Raw genomic sequence first — 18,710 nt, 5'->3', positions numbered from 1 at the left:
ATTTAGTAGTCCTGCCATTGGCACGTAGCAGAGCTCTAATCCTGGCTGGCATGTTCCCCATGAGCCTTTCACACTGTTGAGGGTTAATCTTGTCCCATTCTTCTTGAATTACTGCTTTTAATTCTTCTAAATTCTTTGGTTTATGCTTTGAAACAGATCTTTTGATAATCCACCACAGATTTTCAATGGGGCTCATGTCCGGGGATTGAGCTGGCCACTCTAAGACCTGGATACTGTGCTCCTGCAGCCAAGTTCTGCTGGCCTTGGATGTGTGGCAAGGGGCATTATCTTGTTGAAACATCCAGTTTTTACCTCGACGGAACAGTGCACGCGCAGAAGGGAGCATGTGGGTTTCGAGAATGGTACAATACTTGGTAGAGTTCAATGTGCCATCACAGACAGTGAGATGACCAACACCAGCAGCACTCATGCATCCCCAAACCATGATACTGCCTCCACCATGCTTGACAGTAGGTACTGTACATGCTGCAGATAATGCTTCACCTGGCCTTCTGCGTACCCTCACATTAGTAGGAGGAAGATAAAGCTGGAAACTGGACTCATCTGACCACAAAATCTTATTCCAATTCCTGGCCAGTTCTTGTGTGCCTGGGCCCAACGACGCCGGGCTAACCTCTGTCTCTCATTGATCAGGGGCTTCTTGATAGTCTTGTAGGACCTTAAGCCATGATCTAAAAGTCGGCCACATACAGTGCTGGTGGAACACTGGACACCAGTTTGGTTTGACCACTGCTGCTGAAGCTCCTGTGATGTCATTCGGCAGTTTTGCCTGCACATGCGGATCAGGATGCGGTCATTTCTTGCTGATGAAACCCTTGGACGCCCAGATCTTGGTTTGTCTTCCAAGCTGTTGGTTCGTCTGTATTTCTGCAGAGTGTATCCAACTGCTGAAGGACTGCATCTGCACTTCCTGGCTATCTGGCGGCAGCTGTACCCTTCCTGGCTGAGAATCTTTATCTTCAGGCGTGTTTCCTGCGTTAGGTTCCTTGTTTTAGCCATTTTTGTGTCTGAAGAACTTTCAAATGTGCTGGCTTTATGTAGACACGAAGCTTGGCAACAAAAATTGTGTCTTTTAATAAAAAGAACGACCTTCATCACTGGTACCAAAATGACCCAATACTCAAAATTTCTTATGTATTTTTATGGAACCAATCAATTTTAAGTTTTTAATGGCTTTTTTAGGATTTATTTAGTATTTTGGCTGTGACTGTACTAAAAGAAATTGCACTTGAAGACCTAATTCATAATGCAATATTTCACAAATGCATGGGGTGTCCAAAAACTTTTTTCCACCACTGTACTTTCAACATATTGTATCACAGTAACCAGAACTATAATTATAATATTATTACTTGAATTAATGTTGTTGTAAGCTACTGTCATTACCGTCTGTCCTTCATCTCTCTCTGTCTCTGTCTCTCTCTCTGTCTCTCTCTCTTTCTGTCTCATTGTGTCATACAGATTACTGTTAATTTATTATGTTGATCTGTTCTGTACGACATCTATTGCACGTCTGTCCTTCCTGGAAGAGGGATCCCTCCTCAGTTGCTCTTCCTCAGGTTTCTACCGTTTTTTTCCCTGTCAAAGGTTTTTTGGGGGGGGAGTTTTTCCTTATCCGCTGTGAGGGTCCTAAGGACAGAGGGATGTTGTATGCTGTAAAGCCCTGTGAGGCAAATTGTGATTTGTGATATTGGGCTTTATAAATAAATTCGATTGATTGATTGAATAGTTAACGTAACCTCACTGAAACGATGTAACCTAACTAAACACGGTGTGGTCAGCAGAGACATTACAACTACATTAGTAAGAGTACACTAATAATAAGATGTGAAGTGCTTTGTGACTTTAATCCTACTCGAAATGAAAAATACAAAGGATGAGTTGGCTGATAACTGCCAACTGAAGAAGCAGCCACCGTGCCTTTCATTCTCAAACAGAAATGTATACAAAAGTGTGTGCCAGATACATAGAACAAATAAACACACACTAATACTCACTGTATGACATTAACATAAAACAATGAATGCACGTTACTTATCGCTGATTATTATTAAAAAAAAACAACAACAAAAAACAGCTCATAGAAAGACTGCGTGCTCTTACTTTCACATGCGGAAATAACGTCATCAGCTTGGTGATCACGTGCTATCCGAAGATGGCCGAGTGATACGAGTGCATTTTCGTTCGGACCGGCGGAAAGTTCGTGTGTGTAAAAAGCAAATCCACACGCGTAGAACTGAGATCCATAAATGTTTTTTTCGATTCACAAATAAAAAGTGAGTTCACAAATGCCTGTTCGAAAGTTGTAAATGTTAGGAAGATATTCACAAATGCTTTTCATTTATTTGCAAATTAATTTAATGTATTCACAGATATTTTTTGTATTTGTGGAATGTGTTTTATATTTACAGATTACGCATTTACACACAGATTATCGATCTGTTCACACACATAATTATGAAACGTGTGCAGATCTACAAATATTTGTAGATCACCCTCTGTGCATTTACAGTTATTAGTGAGACAAATATAACTCCAAAGGTGCGTGTGCGTTTTATAAAACACGCACACGAAATAGTAGTAAAACGAGCACACGTTTTAATAAAACGAGTGTGCATTTTGTAAAACATGCGCGCGAAATAGTATTAAAACGTGCGTGCGTTTCATAAAACATGCGCGCAAGTTAAAAAGCACGCGTGCGTTATAAAAAAAATAACATATGCTTGTCACCTCCCGGTCTCCGTAGAAAACAAATCTAAAATGTCAATAAAATTAATCATATTCCTGACATCACAATACTGATTGAAGTGTAGAAAGAATAAAGAAAACAGACATCAGTCAGTATCAGTCCTCCAGTCCTCTCTGCTGCTCCCTCTGCTGCCGAGGAGAGTCGCTGCCTGCAGGTCACATGACCACAGGTAGGTTTTAAGATATGAGGCAAACTGAGCTAAGCTGTTAGACATAAACAGCTGTTGTTTCAGCTTGTTAATAACAATTTGCTATTGGAAGGAAAGTGGGCTGTGCTTGTGTAAAACATAATATTAGTGGTGGTGGATGAGAGACTAAGGACAGAGCAGATTCAAATATTACTTTTCTAGATTTTTCCATGTTGCTAAAAAGGCGTATTAGCGAAGTATTGGCTGTTTCCTCGTGGAGGTTTTATTGGAATTAGAGTAGCAAACGTAGCTGTCATAAGCTCCAACGTGGCATCTCTACCCTGTCTTTGAGCTTGTCTGTGTGTGTGTGTGAAGAGCAATCATATTGGCCAGGACACACTGGACTTGCACTTGTATAGCACCTTTCTAGTTTTCTAACCACTCAAAGCTCAACTTGTCACATTTACCCATTCACACACACACTTTAATACAGTGTTGGTTGAGGCTACCACACAAGATGCCACCTGCTACTCAGTTAATGCCTAAGTAAGCCTCTATGCCTAAGTGGATATTCATCTGCTCATGAGACTGGAATTAAAGAATATATTTAATAAGTTGCTACAGTATTGAATCATTTCACAAGGCTGGCGTTGTGTCTCTCTCTGCACAATGCTCTGCTGTAACTTACTTTATATCTGATTTGAAGCTGTTTTTAGGGCATATGTTTTTATCCTCAATGCTTTACCTACATATTTAACTGGATGCAGGTTTTCAGTCACAATCGGATAACTAGTTAACAAGAAAACAAGCAGAGTACACTCTCGAGGAGCCATAGCTCCGCTTACCTCATCATCAGGGTGCAAAAGCTGCGCCTTCCTCAGCAAGAAGATCAGTGACTTGGAAGAATGTGCACATGTGCAATAGTCACATCTCAGAACATGCGATGTTTTCTTTTTTTAGAACATGTAAACTTTTGTTATGCTTCAGAAAAGCAGCTCTGAAGCTCCGCTCGTTGGTCTGCCCCGCTTGCCTCTCTCTCTCTCTGTCGCTCGCCTCTCTGAGCATGCAGCAGCCCCTCCCCCTCTCATGCACACGCTGCAGTCACACACTGAAAATGAGCGACATGCAGGAGGGAGAAATGGTAAAGGAGGATTTCTGCCTGGTACACACAACACAACTTTTCTGCCCGTTCTGAAAGTCACTATGCCACATTACACGATTGTGGAGTCATAAAATCATACCATGACTTGGCTGACAGATATGACACACTACACAATTGTCCACACCAATTATCCCCCAGTCGTCTTTCACGACGTGTGTGATGTCATCGGGTTATTCTTGTCCTATTTTTATTCAGTCACTGTGTCTGTTCATGTCACAGCTGAAATGTTGTTGTAGTAATGTAAAAAGCGCCAGCAGACGGCAGGAGCTACATTCGAAGTGCCGTATGTAAACATACAAGCTACTGTATCCTCCACAACCAAGTTCCTGAAAATGTTTCACAATAAAAGCCTATTTAGAAAATGGAGGGATTCTCTCAGCTGAGGTTATAAGGGGCTTTTAATTTGTATCTGGTATCGGATCAGTACTCGGTATTGGCAGATACCTAAGGTTCAAGGATCGGAATTGATATCGGGAAGGAAAAAGTGGTATCGATACATCTCTAGTAGCAGGATGCCTATTAGAACTACTCTCATCTTATTGCCTCGTTTTTTTTCTTAAAGAAATTCAGCAGACTCATCTAACAAAAAGTTTTTTCATCATAAGTGTGTTTTAGTTATTCAGGCAGGGCACATGGTTTCATAACACAGTTATACTTCCAGGACGTCTGTCCGTCCTGGAAGAGGGATCCCTCCTCAGTTGCTCTTCCTGAGGTTTCTACCGTGAGGGTCTTAAGGACAGAGGGATGTCGTATGCTGTAAAGCCCTGTGAGGCAAATTGTGATTTGTGATATTGGGCTTTATAAATAAAATTGAAATTGAAATTGAGTTAAATGTAAATTTGTCGGCAATTTGCTTACCTTGGTACAATTTTGACGAGCAATGTATCGACGACTGGCGACTTCCACGCAATTTACTTTGTAAGCCAATAGGCAACCAATGTGTCTGACTAGGGGAAGGACGGAGTAGCATGAAGTTCAGGGTAGCCCCACGAGACCTAAACTTGCTCTCTGAGAATAGTATGCGGTCCGGTCAAGCCACACAATGGTCACGTGACCACGAAGGATGACACGGTAGCTCTCTCCTGCAAGTGTCGGACCTTCAGAACGTGAAACTGGTTGGCGTACCGTCAAACAAGTCACGGACGTATTAACTCCGTATCCTCAATGAACAGTCCATGAAAAAATTATTTTTTCCAGCAGATATCTTAGTTACAACATGATTGAGCTAGCAAAGCAGTTTTGTGTTGCTATGTGTGGTATTTATTCAGTTTTGGGAAATTCCGATGTTTAGAAAGCCCAATCTCAGGGAGCGCCATGATCTGTGATGCATCCATATATCAAATGTGCACACCGCCCCCTACTGTATTAGATGGGTAGCACCATGGTCAGCTGAAGAGCGGTTCCTGACGTCACTCTCCTGCGCCGCTCAGATTGCCAAATCATTTTCGAATTATGGTCACTATTTTGCAGGGCAGACCACGAAAATGAAATAGCAATGTCTTCTTTGTTTTCTTTTTGATTATGGCATAAAATGTGCAGTCTTGAAGAAGAAAATTAAAATGTAAATAGGATGATAGATGATTAATTTTATTTATGAGTGAAATAACGCAGCCACATTCTTAAAATGAAAAAGCATTTCTGTAAATGCATTTTAATTTTCAAATTTTACATTTCAAATTGAATTTTGGTATCTATTTGCTGGGGCATATTTTGAAAATTAAATCTCAAATGACTTTTTCTTTTTCATTTTAATTAAGTGAAAGAATGAGCAGTCTTGAAGAAGAAAATTAAAATGCAAATAGGATGATTGATGATTAATTTTATTTATGAGTCAAATAACGCAGCCACATTCTTAAAATGAAAAAGCATTTCTGTAAATGCATTTTAATTTTCAAATTTTACATTTCATATTGAATTTTGGTATCTATTTGCTGGGGCATATTTTGAAAATTAAATCTCAAATGACTTTTTCTTTTTCATTTTAATTAAGTAAAAGAATGAGCAGTCTTGAAGAAGAAAATTAAAATGCAAATAGGATGATTGATGATTAATTTTATTTATGAGTCAAATAATGCAGCCACATTCTTAAAATGAAAAAGCATTTCTGTAAATGCATTTTAATTTTCAAATTTTACATTCCATATTGAATTTTGGTATCTATTTGCTGGGGCATATTTTGAAAATTAAATCTCAAATGACTTTTTCTTTTTCATTTTAATTAAGTGAAAGAATGAGCAGTCTTGAAGAAGAAAATTAAAATGCAAATAAGATGACTGATGATTAATTTTATTTATGAGTCAAATAATGCAGCCACAATCTTAAAATGAAAAAGCATTTCTGCAAATACATTTTAATTTAAATATTAGTCACGATTCGCTTCCATAAGGGCTGCCCCGTTTCACCATCCCTCTTTATTAGGGCCCGAGCGACGACGAAGGTGGCCTAGGAGGCGGTGGCGACTTTTCATCCTTCGCCACGGAACATCAACTTGGTATAAATCCTTCATGCATTGTCCGATTTGCTCGAAATTTCACGTGTGACAAGGGTCCACCCCTGAACGCACCTGGCCACATCTGGTTACGCTCATAGCTCCACCTGGTGGATGAACGAAACATTGCGTTTTTTCGCTCCTGCCAGGTTTTTTCTCCCTTCTCGCTTCGCGCCACAGCCCCCACGTGCCTCAGGCCCCCACGGCTACATGGGGGAGCGAGGGCCCGATCACAGCTGCTTGCAGCTTTAATTAGGGCCCGAGCGACGACGAAGTCGTCCACGGAGGACCCTATTGAAATCGCACTGTTTATTATTAGGGCCCGAGCAACGACAAAGTCATCCGCGGAGGACCCTATTGAAATCGCACTGTTTATTATTATTATTATTATTATTATTATTATTATTATTCCGACACTTCGTGTCCCAATTTCGCCCCTTTCTCAAATTTGAAAATGCTTCTAACTTTCCACATTCATCCGGCCACATCCGAAATTCGATATTTTTTGATGGTTGTACATGGTCAACGCGAAATGCCGAAATAGCACCCCTATAAATTTTCAAAATACCCTCCCCATTGGGGTTAGTTTGTCGTAGGCAAACAAAATTTGGTGCACACATGTATCACACCCAGACGCACAAAAAAGTCAGGAAGTCGGCCATTTTGTTTTGAATTTTTTCATTACGGCGATTTCCACAACTTACATTTGAACGAACTTGTCCTAGGGATTTCGTCCGATTGAATTCAAATTGGCTACAGATCATCCAGAGACCATGCTGATCAAAAGTTGTGCTCTGCATGTCTGTAGGTCAAACAGCGTGGCTGCTAGGGCGTGACAAATTTTGGTGACATTTCAGTTTCTCGCCATCGAATTTCAAAAGGCTTTCACGCCCACATACTTGATCGTAGCAGCTTCAAACTTGCTGGACATGATGATGGCTCCGCCCCGAATGCCCTGATATGTTAATATCCCACCTTACTCATAGCACCCCCTGGTGGAAATAGGAAGTGACCAGTTTTTACTTTAACATGTACTGATGCCACAAACTTGACCCCATCAACTTCATTCCATTTCTAATGCATGCAGAACAAGTTGGTGAAGCTACTTTATGAAAGCTGTGAAGCTACATCTAATGGCGTCCATGTGGCGGCGTGGCAAAGATCAATCCCTCTCCACTAAATACGTTTGGCATTTTGATGGGGGGGGGGGGGGGGGGGGGATGCCTCTATCGCACCCCCTTGAAATTTTCAAAAACCCCTCCCCATTGGGGTTTTTTGGAGTTGGAACATGAAAATTGGTACACGTGTATGTTGTCCAGTCGCACATAAAAGTCTCTGGCACCAGTGGTCTACTCCAAACAGGAAGTCGGCCATTTTGATTTTGACTTGTCATTTTGCCGTGATTTCCACATGTTGTATTTTAACGAACTAGTCCTAGGGATTTCATCCAATCGACTTCAAATTTTTTACAGATCATCCAGAGACCATGCTGATCAAAAGTTGTGCTCTGCATGTCTGTAGGTCAAAGGGCGTGGCTGCTATGGTGCTGCTATTTTTGATCCATTGCCATGCATATTCAAGCAGCTCTCTCTCCCATATAATTCATCCAAACTGCTCCAAAATTTCTGTACATGATAAGAGCCCCACCCTCAATGCCTCCATATGCTCGTAGACAATCTTGCTCATGGCGCAATCTTGCTAGGTGGCGCTATAATCAAGGGAAGTGCGTTTTGGGTCATAACTCCCATATACGTTGTGGCACATTCAAAAACCTTAGATCCACGCGTTCAGTGAATTGTGCTGAGTCTCGTGATACTGGCCACGCCCATTTCCGCCTAGCGGTTTTTTCCGCAAATTCACAAAATGTCGCAAACCTACTTTTTCAAACTCCTCCTAGGCAATTTCACTGATTTGCACGAAACTTTGCACACAGCATCTGTGGACTCTTCTGACAAAAAGTTATTAAAAGAATTTTGATATTCCAAGGAATACTTTAGTTATTAAATAGCAGCTTCCTGCAGATTTGGTACAAAACAGGAAATGTTGCATATCTCCAAATTGGTGTGTCCGAATGACATGAAACTCAGTTTACTACTTCCCCATGAGCCCCTGAGGCTCTGTGCAAAATTTCGGGTGATGACCACAAGGTGGCGCTCTTTAAATTGAAGTATTGTATATCTCAACATCGGTTGGGCGGATTAACACGAAACTTGGCATAATTATTGTCAATGCCCTCCTGAGGATATCTGACGAAGGACTTACCGATTTGCCACTAGATGGCACTCTGGTGGCCGTCTAATTTAATATTTGGCACTGTGCCAACACCATAACACTCATGGAAATAAAATTGATAGGGGTGGTATAGACTGGCCCCTGTAACTCATACACCAAAAATGACCAGCAGGTGGCGCTATTTTCAATGCAGAAGCATTTTTGGCTAATAACTCCCACATAATATGTCACACATTGTTAAACCTTCTATTTACGTGTTCTCTGAATTGAGCTGAATTGTGTGATGTGAGCCACGCCCACTTTCGCAGTAACTTTCCATTCACTAAATCGCGACAAATGAAAAACGTATTTTTTTTAACTCCTCCTAGACAATTTGACCGATTTGCACCAAACTTTGCATGTAGCATCTGTGGACCCTCCTGACAAAAAGTTATTAAAAGAATTTTGATTGTCCAAAAAACGCCCAAAATATAAAACAACAAATTCCTGCACATTGTTTTCAAAACAGACAGTCTTTCATATCTTGACCAAATACAGTCAGATTACCACAACACTTTTGCTAATTGTGTTCCATGGCCCGATGAGGGATTGTGCAAAATTCAGTGCGAATCGGCCAATAGGTGGCGCTCTGGTGGCAGTCTAATTAGTGTGAACGAAAGTAAATCGGAAAATCTTCAAATCCTCTTCAAAACTCATCGACTTTCAACCTCTTCTTGTCCCTCATACTTTGAGCTAGAGACACCATGTCAACTTTTAAAGAGTCAGAAGACCTTGAACTATTGGGCATGTATTAAGCTTCTACTTTTTGGAAAAATACATACGTGGGTTGGGTGCCTACCTGTATACTGGAAATGTAAGTAAGAGATAATGTTTATTTTTTTAGTTATTACAGCTGACAAGACTTCTAGGTGCACAGCCCCTGACGGCAGCATGCCCCGACACGCGCGGACTGCGAGGGCCCGTTCATCGCTGCTTGCAGCTTTAATTATTATTATTATTTTTGCGACATTTCGTGCCCCAATTTCGCCCCTTTCCCAAATTTGAAAATGCTTCTAACTTTCCACATTCGTCCGGCCACATCCGAAATTCGATATTTTTGGACAGTTGCACATGGTCGGTACGAAATGCCGAAATAGTGCCCCCCTACAAATTTTCAAAATACCCTTCCCATTGGGGTTAGTATGTCGTAGGCAAACGAAATTTGGTACACACATGTATCATACCGAGACGCACAAAATAGTCTCTTGACGTCATGGTAAAATCCCAACAGGAAGTCAGCCATTTTGTTTTAAATTTTTTCGTTACGGCGATTTCCACAACTTACATTTGAATAAACTTGTCCGAGGGATTTCGTCCTGTCGACTTCAAAGTTGGTACAGATCATCCTGAGAGCATGCTGATCAAAAGTTATTAAAAGCTCTTCTCTATGTCAAGGGGCGTGGCTGTTAGGGCGTGACAAATTTTGGCGACTTTTCGTTTTCTTACCATCGAATTTCGAACAGCTCTCCCACCCACATACTTGATCGTAGCAGCTTCAAACTTGCTGGACATGATGATGGCTCCACCCCGAACGCCCCGATATGTTAATTAGTCCATGGGCCAGACCACTTTTTGGTCCATCTCAGGGTGGCAAAACTTAATCATAATTTTTGAAAAGATACATGTCTGTAGATGATATTTTGGTATGATAGCAATCCCAAAGTGGCAGCTTAGTCACTGTCATCAGCTCATTAAGTTAACAACCCCTTAACATAAATTCCGTTTTTTGACACTGGTGTATATCTAGTTTAGGCTTATGGTAAGGGTATTGTAAGGGTATGTTTTAGTATAGTGTTTGGTATCATTTTAAAGGGGACCTTCTTGGCTTTCATTTAAGCCCAATTTGGGAACTTTCTGACAAACACAGAGGTCACTAGAGCTCTTTAAACCACCAATAATACACATTTTCCCACCATTTTCGCCTAAACTATATACATTCTTTTAGCCCTGTGGCATCCAGGGACATCAGAGCAACAAGAGTCAACAACTGAAATACTCACAGGACCCTAAGGACTCAGGAAATATATAATATACCCATACTATCTCTTTGTGGGAGGTGAGCTTGAGCTGTACTTAGAACACAGGCTTTGTCATAGGTTAAGGCCACAATTGGCTCCCTAAGACATTATACGTATGTATACAGGCAACTGCAAATTGTAGTAGAAGCATGCCGTTTGGCATGATTGCAGCTTGGACCTTTAGAAAACATTTTTTCCTAAGAACCCCCTTGTGGGACCCCCAGGGGCCCTTATTTGCAGACATTCAAAATGCCCGCCACCAAAAATTGAGATTTTTGCTTACATTTGATGATGTAAACGTGCTAAAATGGTGATCTTGGTGTCTTTTGGGTTTTTTTCCAGGGTTCTAAATTCAATGGAACCATTACTGATTAATTTAAATAACAAGGTCATGTGAAATTGAATATGGCCGCCACCGAAAATTGGGAATTTGAGAGAATTGCTTATATTTCATGATATAGGTTTAACGTGCTAGAATGTTGATCTTGGTGTCTTTTGTTTTTTTCCAGGGTGCTGTAGAAGTCACAGGCTTAGTCCACTATTGGTTCTAACCAGAGGGATAAATTCTAGCTAGGTATTTTGAAAAAGTACCTACATGATATTTCAACATGATGAAATATCTAGCTTAGTCATACCTATCAACTTTCAATGACAGCATCCATAATTCAAAAGAATTAAATGGTCGTGCCATTTTATTCTGACAATGTCATGAATTCTACAATATACCAATTTAACTTATCAAATTCATAACAAACATCCTATAAACTATCATACTAATCCATTCTCAAGTATTCATGCTCTCTTTATTCCTCTTCTTCATCATCATTATCATCATAGTCGTCTAGTGTCACATTAACTTCTACATCCTCCTCCTCCTCTCTCTGACTGGTGCAGGTTTGTAGCTTGCACATTTCTGTGCACTTCAGTCTGTTTGCAAGGCAGGAGCAGTCAGGAAGCTTGCAGATCCGTACACATTTGCAGGCCATAAGTTCCAGGACAACCAGTGGTGCTGGAGGTCCTCGCATCCAGTCTAACATCAGCATACCTGTAAGAATAAGTGGAAGGTATTCCTCATCACTTTCTGTGATGAACCTAAATGTTAAGTACATACCAATAGGCCTACATATAACTATTTTATTATTAGACTAAGATGGTGAACATGTATTTAGTGAAAATATTTAAGTATACCTTGGTCATCAGTTGTCCACCCATGTCTTTTTGGCTCTGGTATGTCTGGCTGTCCTTCCAGGCAGCACCTCCACACTGCTGCCTGGTAGTTGGCACGCTGTATATGCAGCTGTAAACAGTCCCTGCAACTGGAACTGAGCAAGGTTGCTGATGTTTATGTATCTTGTCCGATTCTGAGTGCCACATTTCAGATACAGGGGGCAGTTTATCTTCTCACAGTATCCGAGACAAAGGATCATGACATCTGTATCCTCGCTCACAATGACTGTGGTTTGAAAGCCATTCTGGCTGGCATGATTTGCATGTAAGAGCATACGGGTATCTGCCTCCTCATGGGAGGATTTCAGCTCTACAACAACATTCCAGTCTGTTTTGCTCAGACAATAGCATCTCCACAGGCTGCAAACAGCTGCTTGTCCTTAAGCTTTGGAAGGTTCTCTGGTTGCTCCCACTGGTCCACGATGAACGTTATCAGGGCTGTTTTGCTGTCTGCATTACTTAACAGTTTTCTCCACTGCACAACCTTGTGTCCTGGGGCAATGCTTGTCCATTGAGTGCTACTTGCTGAACCTCGATTGCATCTCTCAGCATTCTTGATTGATTTTTTTCTGTATACATCAAACACCACATCTATCTGCTCACTGTGTCCTCCTTCGTGCAGCACTAGGTTCAGCACAGATCCAGCAATCTCTCCAAAGGTCTTGCCATCACCTTTCAGTTTTTGAACAAGGCTCATTCCATCAATGATGCACGCAGACTGTTTTCCAATATCTTCAACTGCTGACCCTGATTTCTCCAACTCTCTTGCAAGAGCAGCCTTGTTAGTTTTCCGCAGTGAGCCATCTGGATTTGAAAGTGCCCAAGGCAGTGGGCCAAGTGGATGGGCCAGGACAGCTTTAATGTGAAGATCTCTACTTTGTGAAACAATGATCATATGGCCAAAGAGATTTCTATCTGCTTTCAAGACCACCTCCTTGTTTTGTCCCTTATTTACTCTACTTTGCGTGGTGCTTGAGAATGTCTTCAGGTTCTGTTTTTTCATTTTGTCATGGAACTTTGCTGTTGGTGAGCCTTTTTCCAAACGTTCACTTCTGAACTTTTTATATGCTTTCTCTCCGGTCTGTTGAGCTTGCAACAGATCACTGGCTATGTTTGGTGACACCGTGATTCCTGTGGAAAGACTGATGATATCAGACTCCTCTGGACCTAGAGGGTTTACCCAGCCTTTCTGCATAAGTTCTACAAAGGCATTGACATCTGCCCTGTCCTTCTCTATCCTAGACTTCTGTAGATCGTGATGTCTGACACTTTCTGTGGGCTCATTGCCTGTCATGTTCCTGAGTTGCCTTAGATACCGACTTCTGTTTTCTGAAGTGAGATAGTATTTGGTCACAGCTGCAGTTTTCAAGCTGAAACCTTTGGTTTCTCCAGCTGTCTGAGTATCCTTGTTTATGGTCTCTTCAATCGTCTGGTCTACTGGAATCTTTCCAAAGGGATTGTTCCTTCCCAGCTGGACAGAAAAACCACCCTCTACAAAGTGGGCAGAAACATCAGGATAATCAATGTCAAGGCAAGACATTTGGGCATAGTAGTATGGCAGGTATCTGGCATAGTTCAGTTTATCGTAGGCAAAGCACCATGGAATGATGGCTCTGATTGCTGCAAGATGCATCATCTGGTTTCCCTCTCTTGATGCTTGAATAAGACTGAGCAAAATCTCAACCATGTCCAGGTAAGACATCCAAAAGGCTGAGAGGGGACCATTGTCTTCTCTAAGGTAGTTGAGGAACTCACTGAAACGTGTCAGAGTGCGCTGGCATGAGTCTTGCTCAAGGGTTTCCTCAAATCTGGGCTGTGATACTTCTTCACACAGGTTGCCGACTGCTTGCAGAGTTTCTTTCAAGTGAATGAGATCTTCAGGATGATTCTCTTCTAACCAGGGATGAAATCCTTTCCAGGCAAGTGTCAAGAAAGCCTCATAGAGCAGTTTGTGGAGCCTTATTTCTCGATTATACCTGTGACCATCAATAACCCCTGCGACTGAACCATGAGCTATCACTCCTGCTTCTACACAAAGGTCTCTTAGACCTGCATCTGCAAAATGTTTTCCAATTGTTGCCATGAAAATACAGCTGGTATGAAAGACCCCCATTCTAAGGATGATGTTCTTGAATTTCTCTGGGTGTTTCCAGGTGATTTCGGCAGCTTTGGCATACAATGCCTGGTCAAAAACAACAACAATGTTGTTGAGTTGCAGAGACTTCATGATGCTCATCGATTGGTGGAGAACCTCATTTGCTGTTGATAGCTGTGTGGCAGGAGCGTTGATTGTTGGCAAATATCCGATACTATTTTCTTGTACTCTTGTGTCGCTGTGAGTGAGGATGTTAAACCCAGTCCAGCTACAAATATCGTTGTTGGAATGGCGAGCTATCAGCCACATATGGTTTCTGTCTGCTGCATCCTGTAGAACAGTGGTGTGATCAGCATCAACTGTCTGTACAACTGGAGGATTGGCACGCTTTCCTGCATTGTAAATGGGAAGCACCATCTCTACTGCTCCAATGCTTCTCTTCTTAGTTTTTGGGATGCAAGGTAAATGTCTGGTTTCAGCAGGATGATCATCAATATACTTTGCTTGCACAGCAATTCCATTCACTCTGTGTGATGTCCCTTCTCCGCTGAGAGTTTCCTCCAGTCTGTCTATATTGTCCCATGCCAATGTTGTGAACAGACCAGGCTTGATATTTTGTGGCAGTGGGACGACATCTCCACTTGCTGCTTGTTTCTGAAGACAAAGGGCTTTGTCAATTTCCTCTACCTGAGAATATGAAACGCCATGGCCAAGCCTGTTCAGTATATGTATTAGTTCCACATTTCCAGTGAGTGACTTGACAGCAAAGGGCAACACAATGTGTTTGGTAGGTTTGACTTTGCCACAGGTAACAGCATAGACCAGGTCTTGGCTAAATGAAGCTGTGAGCCTTTGCACTCTCTTAGATGGGCTATTTCCTACTCTGGATGTACCCGCTAGGAGTGTCTGAAGAAACACTACTAGAGATGCAGGAGCACAGTTCATCTTCTCAAGATCTGACACATGTGGTGGCCATACTTGAGGACTTACTTGGTTCCGAATATCATGTCTGATCTTCAATGCCACTTCAGATATGTCGCTGCTCGATTTGGAAACCTTCAGTTCGTCTTTAAGTTCCTGGCAAACCTTCACAAGTTCATCCATTGTCAAACTGTTAGGGTATACCAACAGGTTTTTGGGCCCATTTGCTATGATATGTAAAGATTCCCCGAATTCTGCTTCAACCTTACGTCGTAGGTATCTCTTTGTATTAGGTATAATTTGTGAAATACCACCTTCAGTCATTTCTGTCACCAGTATAGAGGTCAGGTCTCTGAATGGTATCACTCTAGGATGTTCTATCAGGTCTTCCCTAATGTATGTGAAAACCTTTTGGAGTGCCATTCTTTCCGCGGATTCATAAGGTGATTCTGCCTTATCCATGTCAGCGTCAACAGTGTCTTTGTCTTTATATAGCTTCTTTGTGTACAGCCTGTAGCAGGATCTGTGGTAATGACCTTCAGCTGCTACTAGTTCATAACTGACTATAGCTAGCATCCTAGTATCGCCTTTGCTTTCAGCCGCTCTCCTGAGTGTCATCAGCTCTCAACTCACAGCATTTTGTCAGAGTCTCTTTTGTATTTTGACCCTTCAAATACTTGCTGCATTTGTCACAAATAATACATTTGGCTTCATACACTCTTGATGTGACTGGACCTTGTCGAGTGGATTTTCTGAAGTCTTCTGTGAGAGATCTTTCTGCAGAACTTTTACTCTGAGTCTGGATTATGTTAAGGTCTCTCTTCATATTAAAGATGCTACGGCACTTCCTGTGATACAATACAGATGGTATGCTACATTCAGGTAGGTTTTTAGCAAGGTCAAGGATTGGTCTGTGACCTCTTATTTCAGCTGCTGTCAGTAGTGTGCTCCATGAATCTGTATTTTTAGGTGCCACAAGGTTTGAGTCATCATCTGAACAATGTGTTAAACAGTCCATCCTGGGACGCTTTGGGTGTAGTCCACTTGTACTTTGTTCTGCCATGTTTTTTTCTATCCTGTGATGTATATCTTCTGAAAATAAAATACAAAAGTCTAATAAGCTTAACACTGTTCTGCTACCCATACATCTGTAGTAAAATTTGTTTTAGGTGCCTAGACAATACCCTCCTTCCCGGCTAGCTAGCTAGCATAACATGGTTGGTAACAACATATAATATCTAGTTTCATACCATGATCTTCACTTTACCTTATATGTTCAGCTTCTGACAGACAGTAAGTCGTTCAAGATGGCTGGCTGACATCTCTGCACTTCTCTGACATTTAAGGACCATTGTGCAAGATTTTGATTGATCTGTTGGCAGAAATGGAATATCAAAATCTGAAGTATGTTGTCATTAGTCTCTAATCACCTGAAAATAAGAATCATTATGTTTTTCTTACCTTAGAATTAGCCCTTCAGTTGGCTGTATTCCACTTGTAGGCCAACTTTGTTCTGCCATATATGTCTACACTATGGTGTATCTTCTGAAAACAGATATTAATCTACTTAACAGACTGTCTAAAAAGAACGCTGGACCTTTTTCCGTAAATGTACTGATAGATGGTGTAGCCTAAGCTACACCATCTATCAGTACATTTACGGAAAAAGGTCCAGCGTTCTTTTTAGACAGTAGGCTAAGTAAGTTAATGAGTAGGCCTACAGCATACCAGCACTTACTCTGTTCCAGTTCAAACACTGGTTGACACTGTGGTAATTTTGTAGTATTTGAAACGTCAGTACCTACCTTTCATTGTGATATGCCACTCAGTGAAGAAAAAATCCCTTCACGCGCTGACTTGATATCGATCACCTCAGAAACTGGAGCGCATGGCATATAGACTCCTAATAAAGAGTCTTATTGTAAATAAATAGGCCTAACGTGTGTGCAATAGTGGTTTGAAAGCACATTTAGGCAGAAATATTTAGAAAGTTTAACGTTTTTTAACTTAAAGGGGCAAAAAGCGAAATCGTTTCACCGCTAGGTTTGCTGTTGTGCACTGCCTGTAGACCAAAAGAAAGTGTGTCATGAGCCACACCTCCCTCTACCTCTGCTCTCCACACCCCTCCCCCCCCCCCCCCCCCCCCCACTCGCCCCCCACTCGCCTCATTACCTATCTGCGTAGCCGAGCACTGCAGCACCTCCACGGACTATTACATCCAGATGTTCCTGGTGTTTCCTCCGCAGGCTCCACTTCACTCAGCTGCCCGATAAACCTGCTGCTTCTTCCCACTTTAACCTGATTAACAAACCAGGGCTCGGTGCTCCGGTTGGATCCAAACGGAGAGCCGGGGCTAGCTGGGAAGCTAGCAGAGGCTTACTGGCTGTGCTTCTCTCCGGTCATGCTGCGGCTAACGCTCCACTAGCCGCTCCCAGCTAGCTCCTGTTTGTTATTCAGGTTAAAATGGGAAGAAGCAGTGGGTCTGTTGGGCAGCTGAGTGAAGTGGAGCCTGTGGAGGAAGCACCAGTTAACCCCGGTTTCACTACAGGCAGATTCACTCGCTACAGGGGCGAGGAACTAAAACCTAAACAGCCCACTTAGTTTAGCAGTTAGCGATGTCTTTCACTCACTCTCGGTCTCTGCTGTGTTTAGCTATTCCCCTGCCTACTTCAATGATGATGGTACCTGTAATAAATGTAATATATTTGCTGAGATGGAGGCGAGGCTCAGTGACTACAAGAGCTGGTAGAAGCGCTCCATAGCTGTAAGTTAACGTTACTCCAGTAGCCAGTGGCAGCCGACTAGTGCTAACTGCTAACGCTCCCGGGAGCTAACGCTAACGTTCCTACTCTTCTACGTGAGCCCGCCAGGCCCGTGAGCCGGGCTCACGGAGAAGAGAAGGAACATTAGCGTTAGCTCCCGGGAGCGTTAGCAGTTAGCACTAGTCGGCTGCCATGCTAATGTCCCTACTCTTCTGCGTGCCTCACGGAAAAGAGTTAGTGTTAGCTCCTGGAGTAAGCACTAGATGGCTGCCACCGGCTACTAGAGTAACCTACAGCTATGGAGTGCTTCTACCAGCTCTTCTAGTCACTGAGCCTCGCCTCCATCCCAGCAAGTATATTACACTTATTACAGGTACCATCATGCCATCTGCCATTGCTCACTGGCTGTAGCCTTTTATAGGGAGGGAGGGCCAAGGGCTCCGAGAGGAGGGAGGAGGCGGCGATTCACATGAACGTACATGAACGCGCAGCCGGACCGGCTTGTAAACAAGGGGCTGGAGATCAACACAGAGAGAGGGTGTGTGACATCATTCTATACTCCAGATGAAATTAAACCTCTAGTTCTTCACATAGCGATCTTTTAATTCCTTCAGTCTAGAAATGATGAATTTCGCTTATTGCCCCTTTAAGACTTTAATATAAGCAATAAACTAACTTGTAGGCTCTTTTTTCATGATTTTCATCATGTTTCTAGCTACAATAGCCCAGGGTGGACAGACTCATAGAAGCTGATTATGTATAGGACTGTATATGTTAAAGTTTATGCAAATTTATGTATTTATATTTATGTAAATTTCTACTATTGCTTATAAAGGTTACAAAATACAGATTTTCAATTTAAGGCTCAC

The 18,710-nt window shown here is 42.0% G+C and overlaps 2 protein-coding genes across 9 annotated transcripts in view; both read right to left on the bottom strand.

Annotated features, from left to right (window-relative positions):
* Positions 1–18,710, bottom strand: part of LOC117252429 (VIP36-like protein) — a 174,074-nt gene that overhangs the window by 93,353 nt on the left and 62,011 nt on the right. The gene's annotated exons all lie outside the window — the stretch shown is intronic.
* Positions 11,166–17,207, bottom strand: LOC117252428 (uncharacterized). Of its 2 annotated transcripts, XM_033619297.2 has the most exons (4): positions 16,541–16,646; positions 16,347–16,451; positions 12,025–16,171; positions 11,166–11,881 (listed from the first exon to the last, which is right to left on the bottom strand). In XM_033619297.2, exon 3 carries the CDS (start codon positions 15,695–15,697, stop codon positions 12,401–12,403), a length of 3,297 nt encoding a protein of 1,098 aa, XP_033475188.1. In that variant the 5' UTR covers positions 15,698–16,171; positions 16,347–16,451; positions 16,541–16,646; the 3' UTR covers positions 11,166–11,881; positions 12,025–12,400. The 2 variants fall into 2 exon arrangements, with proteins under 2 accessions (XP_033475188.1, XP_078027130.1); XM_078171004.1 differs by having other exon boundaries at positions 11,166–11,917; positions 16,347–17,207.

Source organism: Epinephelus lanceolatus, chromosome 9 (genome assembly GCF_041903045.1).
Source record: "Epinephelus lanceolatus isolate andai-2023 chromosome 9, ASM4190304v1, whole genome shotgun sequence".
Classification (NCBI taxonomy): domain Eukaryota; kingdom Metazoa; phylum Chordata; class Actinopteri; order Perciformes; family Serranidae; genus Epinephelus; species Epinephelus lanceolatus.
The sequence above is the reverse complement of the archived record's forward strand: the minus strand, read 5'-3'. Positions and strand labels throughout refer to the sequence as shown.

Excerpts from the sequence above, each read along its gene's own strand:
- LOC117252428 (XM_078171004.1), bottom strand. The coding sequence starts at position 15,697 with ATGACACTCAGGAGAGCGGCTGAAAGCAAAGGCGATACTAGGATGCTA.